At 42.6% G+C, this 14,348-nt stretch overlaps 1 protein-coding gene and 1 long non-coding RNA gene across 2 annotated transcripts in view; both read right to left on the minus strand.

Annotated features, from left to right (window-relative positions):
* LOC134634833 (uncharacterized) overlaps positions 1–9,001 on the minus strand; it is a 37,356-nt gene extending 28,355 nt beyond the window's left edge. The window contains exon 1 of the long non-coding RNA XR_010094888.1: positions 8,893–9,001. This is a non-coding gene — a long non-coding RNA (uncharacterized LOC134634833). The remainder of the gene's footprint in view (positions 1–8,892) is intronic.
* A 773-nt stretch (positions 9,002–9,774) lies between these two features.
* Positions 9,775–12,488, minus strand: myca (MYC proto-oncogene, bHLH transcription factor a). Its single transcript, XM_063483472.1, has 3 exons — positions 12,242–12,488; positions 11,176–11,899; positions 9,775–10,817 (listed from the first exon to the last, which is right to left on the minus strand). The coding sequence occupies exons 2-3, from the start codon at positions 11,864–11,866 to the stop codon at positions 10,204–10,206; spliced, it is 1,305 nt and encodes a 434-aa protein (XP_063339542.1). The 5' UTR covers positions 11,867–11,899; positions 12,242–12,488; the 3' UTR covers positions 9,775–10,203.
* Between the last annotated feature and the right edge of the window lie 1,860 nt (positions 12,489–14,348).

The following is a 14,348-nucleotide window of genomic DNA, read 5'->3' on the forward strand; positions in this document are numbered from 1 at the left end:
CCCAGCTCACTCAATCTGCACATCAGAGTGCTTTTGGAAGCATCTGAACCTCATCCAATCCATCAGAGTTTAACTGTGTGTGTGCTATCGTTAGAAAGCATGTATTTATGTGTATGGATAATGAGGCGTGTAGTAAAAAAATGCTTTGACTGTTTAGTTGGAGTAGAAAAGCTCTATATAAGTACCAGTGGCCCAGTTTGACTGACGTGGAGGCAGCAGTGTCACTCAAAGCAGCCAAGCTTCTAATAATGCACAACTTAAAGCTTTAACAATATTTAAACTGTTTTGATAGCTCCACAGAGACAAACAGATTTTTTCTACCATACTGCAAACATGTTTATTTCTGCTATATAACTGAGTGTTTCAATGGAGTAACTGGATCATAAAACTTTTGTCCTGTTAATGAGCAACAGTGAACATTCAAAAGAGAAAAAAGACTGGTTTGAATGAACAACTTATTGGTTTGTCTAAAATGGAAATCAATGTTTTTAATAGTTTGAGTGCATACAACGCCAACCGAAAGAATGAATTCCCATATTAAAAATTACATTTTTTAAATACAAAAATAATTTTTAAGTGAAAAAATTAGTGTCAAAATAAAGTAAGGTACACACACAACCTGAACTAAATAAACTTAAATGTCCTTTATTCTACTTTCCTGAAAGACTTTCTTACACAGCTGGAAGCAAAGGGGGAAAAAAAGAAGGTTGTCAAAGTTTTGTATCAGCGAGGCAGAGTTTATGTGTGTGTCCGTTTGTTTAAGCGTGCTAATGCATGAGTGAATTTGTGAGTCTGCAAATCTTTAAAGAAGCACATGGAGGCCACAAATGAAGAAAAGCGCACATATCAAAATTTTCAAAACTGAGGCTTGCACTCGTTTCCTGCTGCAGAAAACAGACGTACTGATGGTAGAGATCTTAATAATTAATAATAATTCAGTGTCCAGACTAAAACTCCCATATTTTTTTAAATATTATTACAATTTAAATAATGTATTTATATTTATATTAATCTAAGTAAGACTACTAAAGCCTTTAAATAAATACGGTGTGGTGCACCCCATGCCCCCCCCCTTTAGACTCGGCCCTGCTTTTTGAAGGTATCACTGCAGTAGAAAAAGTGGGACGGCTTTCAGAAAACTGCCAAACTACACTGACAGTTCTGCATATATACATGTTTATTTTAACTTCTATAGCTTTACTGAAAGTGTAAAACAAACGGTGGTGGATGGGAGCACATAAAAAGTAATCTTTCCTTCACATTGGAGCTTGTTGTACAGGTGGTGGATTGTTGAAGGCCTGCTGCCAGCCTTTTCCCAATGTACCGTAAGTTTTGATGGTAATTACAGTAACGAACGCCTCCCTGGATGCTAGAAAAAACATTTTCTTTTACTGTTTTTTAGTTGCAAATGTGGGTGAAGCAGTCATGTTTACATGGTGACAACTGAATGCTACAGAGTCGTGGATTAAACGCAGCATCGGAGCAAAGAATTTGCATTGAGGATTTTGTGTAATCGAGTTATTCGGTGTATCGTTGCAACCATAGAGGACAGACTCAGTTTTAGAACCAGCCTTAAACCTTTTTCTTGCCCAAAATGGAATAAATTTCTACTTTTGCAGCCAATTATTTAAAAAGTAAAAAAGTGTATGGGACCGTTTTAAAACCAGAGGTCAGATGTTTGTTTCTTTCTCTGTGGATGAAACAGCTCATCAGTGTGATTGATTGCAACACAGGGTCTGAATGGAGGGAGATTTTAACGCATCTGAACACTGATTGGTGAGTCCTCGGACTTTCTAATGAGGATAATTCCTATTTAACATAAGAAACACAGATACAACTTTAAATCAGTCCCACATAAGTCAGCGTCTCCTCTGTCATGTCACTGGTATTTTTGGTATCTAGGTTACAACTCTGCAGCCAGGGTCATTAATCAAAACTCCGGCACCAAGAAATACAAGTTGATGCCCCCATTAACAAAAGATTATCAACACCAGTATTCAGGAGCACAAGATGGCATCTTCAAATTGCTTATTTTGTTATTCCAAAAGCCAAAACCCCCACAGATTTAATGTTAAAGACAAAATAAAACAGAGCACATACGCAACATTTTTAAATCATACTAGCTGAAATCACTGAATATTTGCTTGGTTTACTAAAATATCCTCATAAGGAACATCCATAAGCTTCCATGCTTAATATTATATTCAGATCTCGCATCTCTGCAATCATCCATCCAGTTCACAGGAGGGCTGCAGTCCATCCCAACTACTTACTAGTCCATCACAGAGTTATCAGATCTATGGTGTGACATGAGTTAGAAATGGGAGCACAGCTAACAGCCAGAGATAATAAGATCAGCATGTGAAGTATATAGTTCTATGTTCTGTGTCTATAAAGCCAGTAGACTACACAATCCTCTCCTGCACTAAGACTTAACTTCAAATCCTGCCCTCTTCTTGGCCCCCTGTGTGGAACATCAAACTCTTGTGGGAGAACGAGCTCTAATCCAGCCGGTCCATCCTGCTTTGATGAGGACTGCTGTAAACAAAGCAGCGCATGACAATACTTGCCGCACTCTGCTACAGCATGCATTCATGTCCTCTGCGTGTAGAAATACAAAGGCTGACCAGCTACGGCATTCAGCAGCTTGTTTTCCATCTGAATGTGGGTTGAAGAGCAGCTCGAAAAGCTACACTGTGACAAAGGGAGACACTTTTGGTGAACTGAGAGGAGGCTGGAATCTGTTTGACTTGGATCATGTTGCGTTCTAAAACTTTTCATTTTAGAAATGTATATTTTACAAGCATAGTCGATGACATCACTTACTAGAGTGACCAATACTGTTACATAACAGCCAGACACAGCAGAGAGCAACCCACAACAGTCCTTTCTAAGGACACTGACCTCAAATCTCCAAGCAACAGTAAAATTATTAAGAAGATGGCCAATAAACTACTATCGATGTGGTAAAACTTTGTACTTATTTGGATAAAACTGTAGTGACCCTGGTGGATCTATGTTTTGTATATATTATGTTGTGTCATGGTTCAAATCACAGGAGAATGTGCAGAGCACGGATTTAAGAGTACGTTTTCTGTATGTTTGCTATGAGTTTTCAGTCTGGTCAGTTCAGCATGACTAAAACCGGACCTCCTTTTTACTATAACGTCTCAGTCACAGAGTATGTCTCAGCGTAAAGACAGGACAGCTGTGTCCTTGTCATTTGCAAGAATTAACAGTGTAATTGCTGAAACCAGCTCCCGGTCTGGATTTCGGACACAGATGCGCTCTCTGCTTTTAAAATTAGGCTTAAAACTTTCCTTTTTGAGAAGGCTTATAGTTAGGGCTGGATCAGGTGACCCTGAATCCTTCCGGAGTTATGCTGCAATAGATTTAGGCTCCTGAGGGACTTCCCATGAACCTTTATATCTTTAAGACATTTCTGCAGCTTAACTAATTGGTGTGTGTTATCCGACTTCATGGACGGATAGCTGGGTATAATCTGCATAGTAATGAAAATATATGCTATAACTTTGAATGATTACTGCCTAAGGGAAACATCTACAATATAAACAGAAAAGGTCCTAGCATGGAACCCTGTGGAACTCCATAATTAACCTTAGTTTGTGAAGAAGACTCCATTTACCACTGCAGCACAGTACTTTTAATTCAGTGAGCTAATGACCATACACTGAAGAATCCAGCTGTCTTTAATTTAAGAATTTACAAAATGGACTTTATGTTGTATTTAGAAAGACCTAAAACTAGTAACTGAATCCATACAGTCATCACGAAAGTATTCACTGAGGTCACAGAGAAAGGGAGCCACAATGGCCATTTCCCATAAACGTCTATACAAGAGCAGCTCTCCTTCTTGAAATCTGAGGAGTGGCCCTTCTGTTTGACATTAAAATAACGCAGTTTAAAGAACTTCTATGTTGGCTTCATTTTTCCCGGATGCCACTTCCATCTTTTATATACAGAGAAGGATAAGCTGCAACGCAGTAAAAAACACAGAAAAGAAATGGTATTGTAATGATAGCTTAGCCACCTCAACTATGCTGACAAATATTAAAAATAGGTGCAACAAATACCAATGAGGCATCATTGTTCATTAAGAAGTCCATGTGAACACACAATTAATATCACCAAGCAATAACTAACAACTAATGGAAGGAAACTCATGCACTCATTACATTTGGATGAGTAATGGCGCCACAGATTTGAAAAAATGTGGTCTGAAAACACTGTTCTTGGCACCACTGATAACGTCAGTAAGATGGGCTAAATCACTTACTATTTTACAGTTAGATGGATGGTTGTATAGATGGCCATGCTGCATCTAGTGCGTGACTCATATTTCTCATCAACATATTTCTAAACAGTCTCGGTGCCTATCAAAACACACTGACAGCACAGAAAGAGAGAATGCAAACAAGGCTGCACACTCCCAAAGAGGAAGGTGATGTCATCTGATAATAACCATGCTGTTAAGTGAGAGAAAAGCCGAATCTGGCAGCAAAGTAAAGTTTTCAGGAGAATCAGCTGCTTTACTTTAATCTGTTCCAGTTTCCAAGACTGAAAAACACAGATTACATAACAGCAGACCTCTGTGCATCCCTGGGCCTCTAAGTATGTGTGCAGTTGCTGCGGTGGAGTTTGGCTCACTTTGAGTTTGGCTGGAAATCACACAGGTCTCCAAGTTACAGTCCAACACACACACCGTTTACTGCAAAACAGCTCCAGTGAGAGGTACAAGGTCTCAGTGTGTCAGACAAGCCAAGAGCTGATGTAATTATAGCAATGCAAATGGAATTCCATTCCTTACTCGAGGAATAGGAAATATTTTTGAATCTGACTTCCTCGGGGTGATACTCATATTCAACAGCGGTCACATCTTTTAAAACAAATGTCAGCAGTTATGCTTCATGTTTCTGAGGCTGGATCTTTATGTATATTGCAGCAGATACATTCCCTAGACAGTTCATTAGGTACGACTTGCTAGTACCAGGTTGGACCCACTTTTGCCTTCAGAACTGCCTTCTTCATCCAAAAAGCTGCTGGAAAGATTCGTCAGATTCTAGTCCATGTTGACATGACGGCATCACAAAGTTGCAACAGATTTGTCGGCTGCACATCCATGATGCAAATCTCCTGCTGCACCACATCCCAAAGGTGGTGTAATGGATTGAGATCTGGTGACTATGGAGGTTATTTGAGGACAGTGAACTCACTGTAATGTTCAAGAAAGCAACTTTACTCAGTGTGGCAAGAAAATATCTCCCACACCATTACACCAGCAGCAGCAACGTGAACTGTTGATACAAGTCAGGGTAGATCCATGATTTTATGTGACTTACATTAAATTCTGACCCTTCCATCCTAACACTGCAGCAGAAATTGAAACTCATCCGACTGTGCATCATTTTTCCGGTCTTTTATTGTCCCATTTTGAGCCCTTGTTAAATCTAAACTCTTAGCTGACAGTGGCATCTATTGTGGTCTTCTGCTGCTGTAGCCCATCTGCGTCAATGATCGACATTTTCTGCATTCAGAGATGCTCTTCTGCAGCTCCAATCAGTCTGCCCATTCTCCTCATGGAGATTGTCTCTTTAGATGTTTGTCTTAACAAGGAGCTTGGAAAGAAAAGCGGCCAGACTTTTTTAAGTTTCCTGAAGACGTTTCACCGCTCATTCGAGAAGCATCTTCAGTTCTAAGATCAAATGGTGGAGCGTCCCAGATATTTGAGCCATAGTGGAAGTTGCCCCTTAAGAGGGTCTTTGGCTCACTATTAATCATGTGCCTCATTGTATGAGTTTTGGGTGAAACCAGTGTGAGACCTTGCCTCACCCCATCATATGACTTACTGATCATGTGGATGCAAGATGTGAGTGGGCGTTAAGGCGCCTGGGAAGGGATCTAAAAACTGGACTGTAGATGGCAGACAGCTGGTGTCATAAGCAACCTGTTCAAGGCTGGTCGTTCACAGTGGACACAGATGACTTCTTTCAACCTTCTTTTAGGCCATCTTACTTCTCTTGGTCTTATAACTAAAGAAGTTTCTCAGATGAGAGGTCAAACGTCTTCAGGAAACTTAAGCCCCTTTTCCATTAGTACCTACTCAGATCGACTCGTTTTCCATTACAATCTAGTACCATCTAATGTGCGTGGTCGTCATTATAGCAACGCGGCCGAGCGTCCTGTGACTTAATTAGTATGCAACATGAATGCTAGAACAAAGGTGGACATCGAGGGGACGATATACCTGCTGTTCAGTCTGTGGCATTCCGTCAAACCTCGCTGCTGTTTTTTGTAGCCATTTCCTCGCTGCCCGGTTTAAAAAATGGCAGTTTTTATTTTCGTGAACTCAATGAGGGCTGCTACTGACCAGCCAATCTGTGGCTTGCAATTGGCATCGGTGGTAGTCTGATGACATCATATTTTAGTACCTGCTCACAACGCTTTGGAACCCGGCTGTGCAGGTACTCATTTAGTACCTGGTACCAGGTAATATGACCTAATGGTAAAACCCTAAAAACCGTGGCAAGTCAATCTGAGTAGGTACTAATAGAAAAGGGGCTTTAAAAAAGTCCCACCACTTTTCTTTCCATGTTCCTTGGATTACCATGACTTGGATGGCTGAGAACCCAGACAGACACAAGCAGCTGAACAGGTGTGGCTTATTATATACAGCCCACTCCCACCCAGGTATGAATGATTGGTTGTCTATTCGATCAGTTTCAGTCAATTTTTCAGTTGTTTGAGAAACATAAATGTTAACGTTTTTTTTTTTACTCCCACTACTTTATTACTATCTATTCTTAAACATTAGTACTCTCTGAGCTTTATTACACTATAACTTCACGATCTTTATCATTATTAGGCAGGTTAGAGAATACAAGACTTTGTGATGAAACTGAGTTTCCCCCCCTATTTTTATAATCATTTATAAATTTAAATAAACAAGTTCAGATTAAATGGTGATTAAAAACAATCTTTAGTCTCAGATGATAACCAGGTTGCTCCTCTCCTGTGTTATAGCAATGATTGAAAAACACCAAACCTTGTTGAGCCACTGCACCACTAGGATGAAAAAAAGATCATTAGTGATGCACACAAAACATTTTTAACCAGCGTCCAAAGTTACAACTGCATCTTAATGAGCTGCAGCCTGGGAACAAAGTTAATTTCCCCCCTCGCTCTGTTTCTTAATTATGGAGCAGATTATATTTTAAGTGTGATTAAAGTCTTCAGAACAAATATAAGAGCTCCTAAATGACTTTGTGAAGTCTACAGACGAAATAAGGAAGGCCATTTTTCCTGTTAAACCTACTGTGTTGTATTTTAAAGAAAAATAAAATCTCAGTAGTGCTTTAAATAATGGATTTCTTTATATGGGCAGCTACTACAGATAGAGGACAATCAGAAAGTTCTGGCAGCAGCCCCTCGGTAGGCTTCCAGAAGTTGGCCAATCAGAAAACTGTTGGATTTTAAGGAGTTTGTTTCAGATGGAGCGTTCAGTGATGAGTTGTAAAGGGCCAATAGGAGATAGACAAGGGTTTTTCTGAACTGAAAATAAAAAGTGACTCTTTGTGACTCTGAAGAATACAAACAGAAATGAAAATGGGTGCAACAGGTGCCCTTTAAGACTAGTGTATTCCTTTAAGACAAGTGTAGCCTTATTACAAACGTTTAAGAGTCATACTCTTTAACTCAAGGATAGACTGTCGCAGAGTTAAGCCAGCAGTGTTGTGAAATTTCTGAAACACCACATCTGTGTGATCCAGTTTAAATACTGTGAGCCATTTGAATCCTCACACACCCACTAGGCATCATTTTTGTGATATGCAGGTGAAAAGGCATCAGGGTTTTAATAAAACTGGGCTAAACCTCAACGTCTGTGTGTGTGGCAGATTCGAACTGCACGCTGAAATACAGCCACAGGAACGTGGCTTAAAATGGCCGTTATTTTTAACCAAGGCAGGACAAATACTCGTGAAATCTAGCCTACTTTTACCCCGTTTCACACCAAAACCACGCCACTGGGCGCTGATGCCCAAAGCATAACACACAGAAATTATACGAGGACCTTTATTCTAACAGGGATGTGGTGTTTTTCTGGACAGCAGCAGGGTTGGTGCATGAGGTCTTCAACACCCCAACACACAGCCCTGCCCACTTGGGAAAGCCCACACAATGAATCCACACTAATCCCATCTTTTGTGGTCCTCCCTATGTCTCAGCGTGGCTGCACCTCATGCCTCAGACATGCTGCTCCACCATCACAGCCTAAAACTGCCTTTATGTGCAGTCACAAACAGGAACATAAACAATACGGCTCAGAAACTTCTCCACTTGATGCACAAAACAGCCCCTAAATCCAGGACCCCCACGCCTATATACATGAAGCAATCACAGACGCCTTTTGTTGTCCTTCATAACAACTGTACCATCAAACTGACAGCAAACATAAAGCCACGCAGGAAGCAAGCACTCCATGGAGAATAAAGGCTCACAAGTACAAAACGTGAGCTCAAGCAAACAAGGTAAACAAAGCATGTGATCAGTGTGGTCACCTGAAACAACAATAGACTCACAGAACACGTGCTTCAAACATCCCACAGCCCCAAAACTGCAGGAGTTGGACAGACAATAGAAAAACCAGACGAAAATAACACTTGTCCAGAGAACAATAGTTTTTTGTTTTTGTCCCATTAACAGCAAATTAAAACCTCCAGAAATCCCGTTCGCCTTTAAATTAAGTTTTCACAAGACAGGCTGAACAATGAATGACATTTACTTTCTTCTATTATCACACCTAAATTCAAAAAATAACAATAAACATTTAATATATAAAAGCAGAGATGGACGCAGGGCGCGGGGAGCTCTTACCGGGCTGCTCGGGCTGCTTCTTTAATTCACTTTATATTCCGTTTTCCCGACAGTCGCTCGCGCGTCTCTCAGACACAAATCTCAAACCTCACTTCCATGTGCTCGCGACCAGGACCACGCGCTCAGAGGTGGAGGGGGGGAGCGCTCGGGATACGGCGTGTGTGACGTCACGTCGAGTCTGGAAAGCCGCTCGAGACAACGGTGGAACAGGTGGGGTTTTACCACGGTCTAACTAGACAAACTTCACCACGTTATTCAGTTATTCCAACGTAGACAGTTCATATTACATTTAAATATAAAGATATAACGTATATTTATATCTATATATTAAATATCTGTGGTTTTAGAGTATAAACGAGCTTTTGAGTTCCCGTGCCACACTTTTATTAGTGTGCTACTTTAAGAAATGTGATCGCAGATGTGCCGTTTAATGCACCAGCCCTCATCTAAAACACAGCTTCACTATACCTGCGTTTAAACATGACATGCAGTTTCCCAGCTTTCTGTGCGCTTCCACGAGCATCCAGGACTCGTATTAAGGAGCTGAGGTGGCTTCTAAGTCTTAAGAGGAATTCCCTCTTTTCTGCACAAAACACGTGATCAACGTTTTTTTTTAAATCATTTATGCAGATTTCACTTAAAATTCACTGCAGCAGGACTTTCACACTCTTGGTGTTGCTTTATTTAAGGGTGTGTACTCTTATTTACGTTTTGACCCTTACCTTCCATCAGTCAGAGGAAGAGGAGTGACTCAAAGTTTTATAATGCTCAGATAAGTTTTCTACCTAACCACTCACTTTCTAATGTATTCATGTGGATGCCCCCTACTCAGGTGTGACTGAGTGGCTAGTCATGGTGGTGAAGAATGAGAGACAAGCTCAAGAAACAGGTTTTTGTTTTATATTTGAAAAAGAATCTATGAACATAATGAAAAAAACAAAACAAACAGTGGGTCTGAACATCCAGACAATCGAAATCCAAAAATACATTTTCTTAGGAAATATTAATTATGTACAAAAAAAACAACAAAAAAAAAAAAACACAACATAAAAATCCATATTTTAGTTCAGGCTTTCAACAGTGAGCCACATTTTTTAAACATTTTATTAATAAAATAAAACTTTTAAATATCTTCATCAGATGAGGCAGTTTTTTTTCTTCTTCTTACATTGTAATCAAACCAGATTCCAAAACAACTTAATCCGTTTTGCATCTGCATGCAGCAACAACTGTACACACCCAACCCCCCCCCCCCAACCCCCAAGTAATGAACTTTTATTTTGAGAAAAAAAAAAGTTTATGATTCAAAGTTTAAGCACGGCAACCCTGCAGGTGTGCGAGTCTCTGCTTTAACTGTTCGCTTCTCCTCCTCAGCTGCTCTTTCAGAGAGAGGAGTCTCTGTTCGTCCGACTGCATGCTATAGATGCACTCTGTGGCCTTCTTCAGGATGACCACCTTAGCCGCCTTCTCGTTGTTGGCCACCTCGGGGATCTCGTCCCGCAGAGCGAAGAAGCTCAGCTTCAGCTCGTTCCTCCTTTGGCGCTCCAGCACGTTATGAGTCCTTCTCTTGTCGTAGTCCTCCGTGTCCGACGTTCGCGGGCTGGAACACTTGCGGTTGCTGCTGATCTGTTTGAGGACCCTGCTGTGGCTGCTGGCACCTCCACCGCTGCTCTCCAGCTTCAGCCTCTTGACAGCCGGCTGCTCGTGCCTCATGGATGGATGGGCGGCGTAATTATGCTGGTGGGTGGAGACGTGGCACCTCTTCAGCACGAGTGGGCTGGGGTGCCTTGTCTCCAGCGGGCTGGAGTCGCACCGTTTCACCACCTGCCTCTTTTCCACAGTGACCACGTCGATTTCCTCCTCTTCCTCCTGTTCGTCCTCTTCTTCCTCCTCCTCCTCCTCATCATCGCCTTCATCCTCTTCCTCTGCAAAAGAGCAAAAACAACATAGTCACACACTCTGCTGCCACACCGGGGTTGTAATCCTCCTCTAAAAGCATCTCTGCAGTCCATTCAGGCTTTCCCTCTCTGCCACATCAGTTGATTGCTTAACATGCAGCCATTCCCTCCAGCTAATCTCACAGCAGTCTACTGCATGACATGGGGTGGAGTGGCAGCAGGATCCACCTTCCTGCCTGCAATTCGTGTGAAGGAAAAGCAAGAATGTGCCTCATTTCAGTCATAATGTCATGCATGTCCCCGCCAACAGAAAGAAAATCCCTAATTGCACTGAGGGGTGTGCCTCCTCAGGCAATATATTATATATAAATGAATAAGAGCTCACCTGAATCACTACAACTGCTGCTGCTCCCGCTGCTGTTAGGCGGCGTGTCCAGTCCCAAATCCTTGCTAGGCGGGGTCCCTGCGCTCTGCTTGGGCGTCTCGGCTACGGGATACGGGAAAACCACCGAGGGGTCGATGCACTCCGACGCAGACGTGTTCAGGTCTTGCAGGTAGCTGCTGTTCAGCTTCCACGCAGGAAGAGCCGCAGTAGCGGCGGCGGCAGCCGCGGCGGCAGCAGCCGCGGGGCCGGAGGGCTCTGCGCCGTCACCGGCCGCAGACTCCTTCCGGGCGGCGTGCAGGGAGGCGAGCCGCTCGGACACCACCTTCTTCAGCTTGGCGGCGGCGGAAAAGCCGCTCCACATGCAGTCCTGGATGATGATGGACTTGAGGAAGGTCTGGGAGTAGTCGGAGTCGCAGATGATGCTCTGGTTGACCACGTCATCCCCGAGGAACTCGGTCACCATCTCCAGCTGATCCGCGATGGAAAGGTCGAGGCTGGACAGGGACGGCCGGCGGCTCGGGGAGAGGGGAGGGGTCGGCAGCAGTTCAAATTTCTTCCAGATGTCTTCGCTGGGTGCCGGAGGCTGGAACTGCTGAGGGTAGAAATCCTCCTCCTCGTCATCGTAGTAGAAATAGGGCTGCAGGTAGTCGTAGTCGTAGTTCTTACTCGCCAAACTTGGATTCCGCGGCATGGTGTGTTTGGTTCGTCTCTCCTCACGGCGAGGCTGGCGAAAACAGAACGGAGCGATTAGTCGATTCACAGCAGAGAGCAGAGAGCGTGACCCTGCCCGCAACACCGAGTGTAAGCAACCGCTTCATGGTCAACTCCCTCCAAAAAAAAAAAAAAAAAAAAAAAAAGACAACATCGACACCCCCCCACCCCCTCCCTCTGTGCACGCCTTGCATGCATGCATGCACCACTGCTGCAGGTGCTTAACTGGGATTGTAATTTAAATAATGCAAGAGACGGAGTGAGGAAAAAAAAAATTAATAAATCACACTTTCACTGAACTGTTCCAGTCATCACACTCATACCGAAGCTGCACAAACCCACTCCCCACCCTTACCTTTCAGATTTTCAACTGTAGGCGAAAGACGGGAGCAAAAACAGCGAGCCGAGTGGCGCAAAAAGAGAAAAAGAGGAGGAAAAATTAAAAAAAAACGAGGGAGCAGCAAAGTTATTCCAGTGCGGCAGTGACAGTAAATCCTTCCACAGAGGCGGTACGGCGGCTGTCTGTCAGCCTGCGGGTGAAGCATGCATGTGAAGTTAAAAGGCTGCAGAGGCGAGCCGGCAAGAGCGACGCGCACTCTGTCATCAGCACCGTCAGAATCGCAGCTGAGAGTTGAGCACCGCGCGATAAAGTAAACCGCATCTCGCACTCTCTCTCTGTCTGTATCCATCCGCGAGAGTGTTCCTACTACAACACAACACACAGCACCCCCCGATATCAGCCTCTGCCCATCAGCGCAATTATTCAGCCGTTTGCGTCAAATAAGAATCGCGTGCGTCCAAAGTACACCGTGGATGCATCTTTGCATATTTTCTGCCCTCTTTCTCTGAGATGGGTCTATTTTTTTTTGCAAGTGGGAGGGGTCAGAGTGGAGTAGAGTAGTGCTTTCATTGACTGCATAGAGAAAATACTAATGCATGTAGTAGTGGCAGATAATTGGGCTGAGTTATTTTACTACTACTGCGCCAGAAATATACGCAAACACTGAGCGTCATAGCGCACACACGGCAATCCCTAAATAATCAGTCCACAGATCCGGATTACGGCCTTACACTATATTATATTGTTTAAAAAACAAAACAATACATAACAGCAGGAATGCTTTTTTAAACTGTAAATGTGCAAAAATGTGTAAAAATGAGGCAAGTGCCGCGTACTTTTGCGCAGTTTGTGCCTTTTGATTTCACAATAAAAGCTCACAGGTGCAGCAGGAGCTGCAGACACTGACAGCTCTGAACCGGTTCAAACAGCTGATTACAACAAGGACTCGGTGAAGAATTAAAATCTTGGAGTTCGAGTTAATACACACCCACTCACACGCACGCACGCAGACTCACAGAGAAAAAGTCCAATACAAATCCTGCGGACTGCGTGATGCAGCGCTGAGTTTGGACAGATTGGCACCAATTAACAACAGGAAGGAAGCAATTAAAGGAATCAGATGGATGGATCTATCCTGCTGTAACAGGAGCTGTGGATGGAGATTTACGGGCTTAGAGCGCCCTCTGCTGTTTAAAGCGTTGCAGGAGCAGACAGCAGCTAGGTGGGTGGAGGGTTACAGCTTCAGAGAGGTGAGCATAAACCTCACAAATCCTGCAATCATGCGTGAACTAAGATTTTGCTTTTATTATTCAGTTGAAAGGGGAAAAAAACAGGGTCGAGTGAGTTAAACTATAAAAGGGTCAGGGACAAAATAGCCCAATTCAGTGGGTTGGTGCAGATCTTTATTGGGGTTAGTGGGTCACTTCATTAAAAAATAGAGTCGTGGAGAAGCAGTAAATGGCACATTTAATTAGCAATGCACTGTGTTTGACGAAGTCGGTTGCAATTTGATATTTAATGGCAACACCAGCTCCTGCCATTCTGACAAAGTTAATTGGTTAAAAATGCTTTCCCTCCCTCTTTCTCTCTTACTGTTGTCAGACATCCTGCTAAACAAATCGCTAAAGCAATGAGTTGGACTCAAGCAGAGTGTGGATTTCATCCCGCATGACAGATATTAAGAAGCATTTTAAAACACGAGGCTGTGGACACAAGCAGCAATTATAGGAAACGACAAAAGCATAAACGGTGAAGGTATTTTGTGCTTGAAAATACAATAATTTTAAAACACTGTTGCATTTTGCTTTGATTAAAACTGGGCTGAAACAGCTAAAGTCTTGCAGTAGATGTGATTACCTACACATTTACTCCACTTCTCTGTTTCTTTTTTATTACAAAAAAATGAAGCGCAGTATGTCTCCGCTTTTCTACATGATGAAGAAATGCTGCTACAGTAAATGAAAGAAATCTGTCAGTGTGAATAAATAAAGTGCAAATTTACACAAAAAGTTATTTTAGTCATTGGAATTAAGTCATGTTTCTGTAAAAAAAACAAAAAAAAACATTTACAGTAAATAATGAAAAAACTGTAACTTTTCTGTGTTTTTTTTGTTTATCTATT

Source organism: Pelmatolapia mariae, linkage group LG9 (assembly GCF_036321145.2).
Source record: "Pelmatolapia mariae isolate MD_Pm_ZW linkage group LG9, Pm_UMD_F_2, whole genome shotgun sequence".
Taxonomy (NCBI): domain Eukaryota; kingdom Metazoa; phylum Chordata; class Actinopteri; order Cichliformes; family Cichlidae; genus Pelmatolapia; species Pelmatolapia mariae.

What these genes read in the sequence shown, in the direction of transcription:
- myca (XM_063483472.1), bottom strand. Translation starts at nt 11,866, where the DNA reads ATGCCGCGGAATCCAAGTTTGGCGAGTAAGAACTACGACTACGACTAC. An exon ending in CAGCAGTTGTAGTGATTCAG is followed by an intron (nt 10,818 to 11,175) that starts GTGAGCTCTTAT and finishes GCTCTTTTGCAG; the next exon opens with AGGAAGAGGATGAAGGCGAT.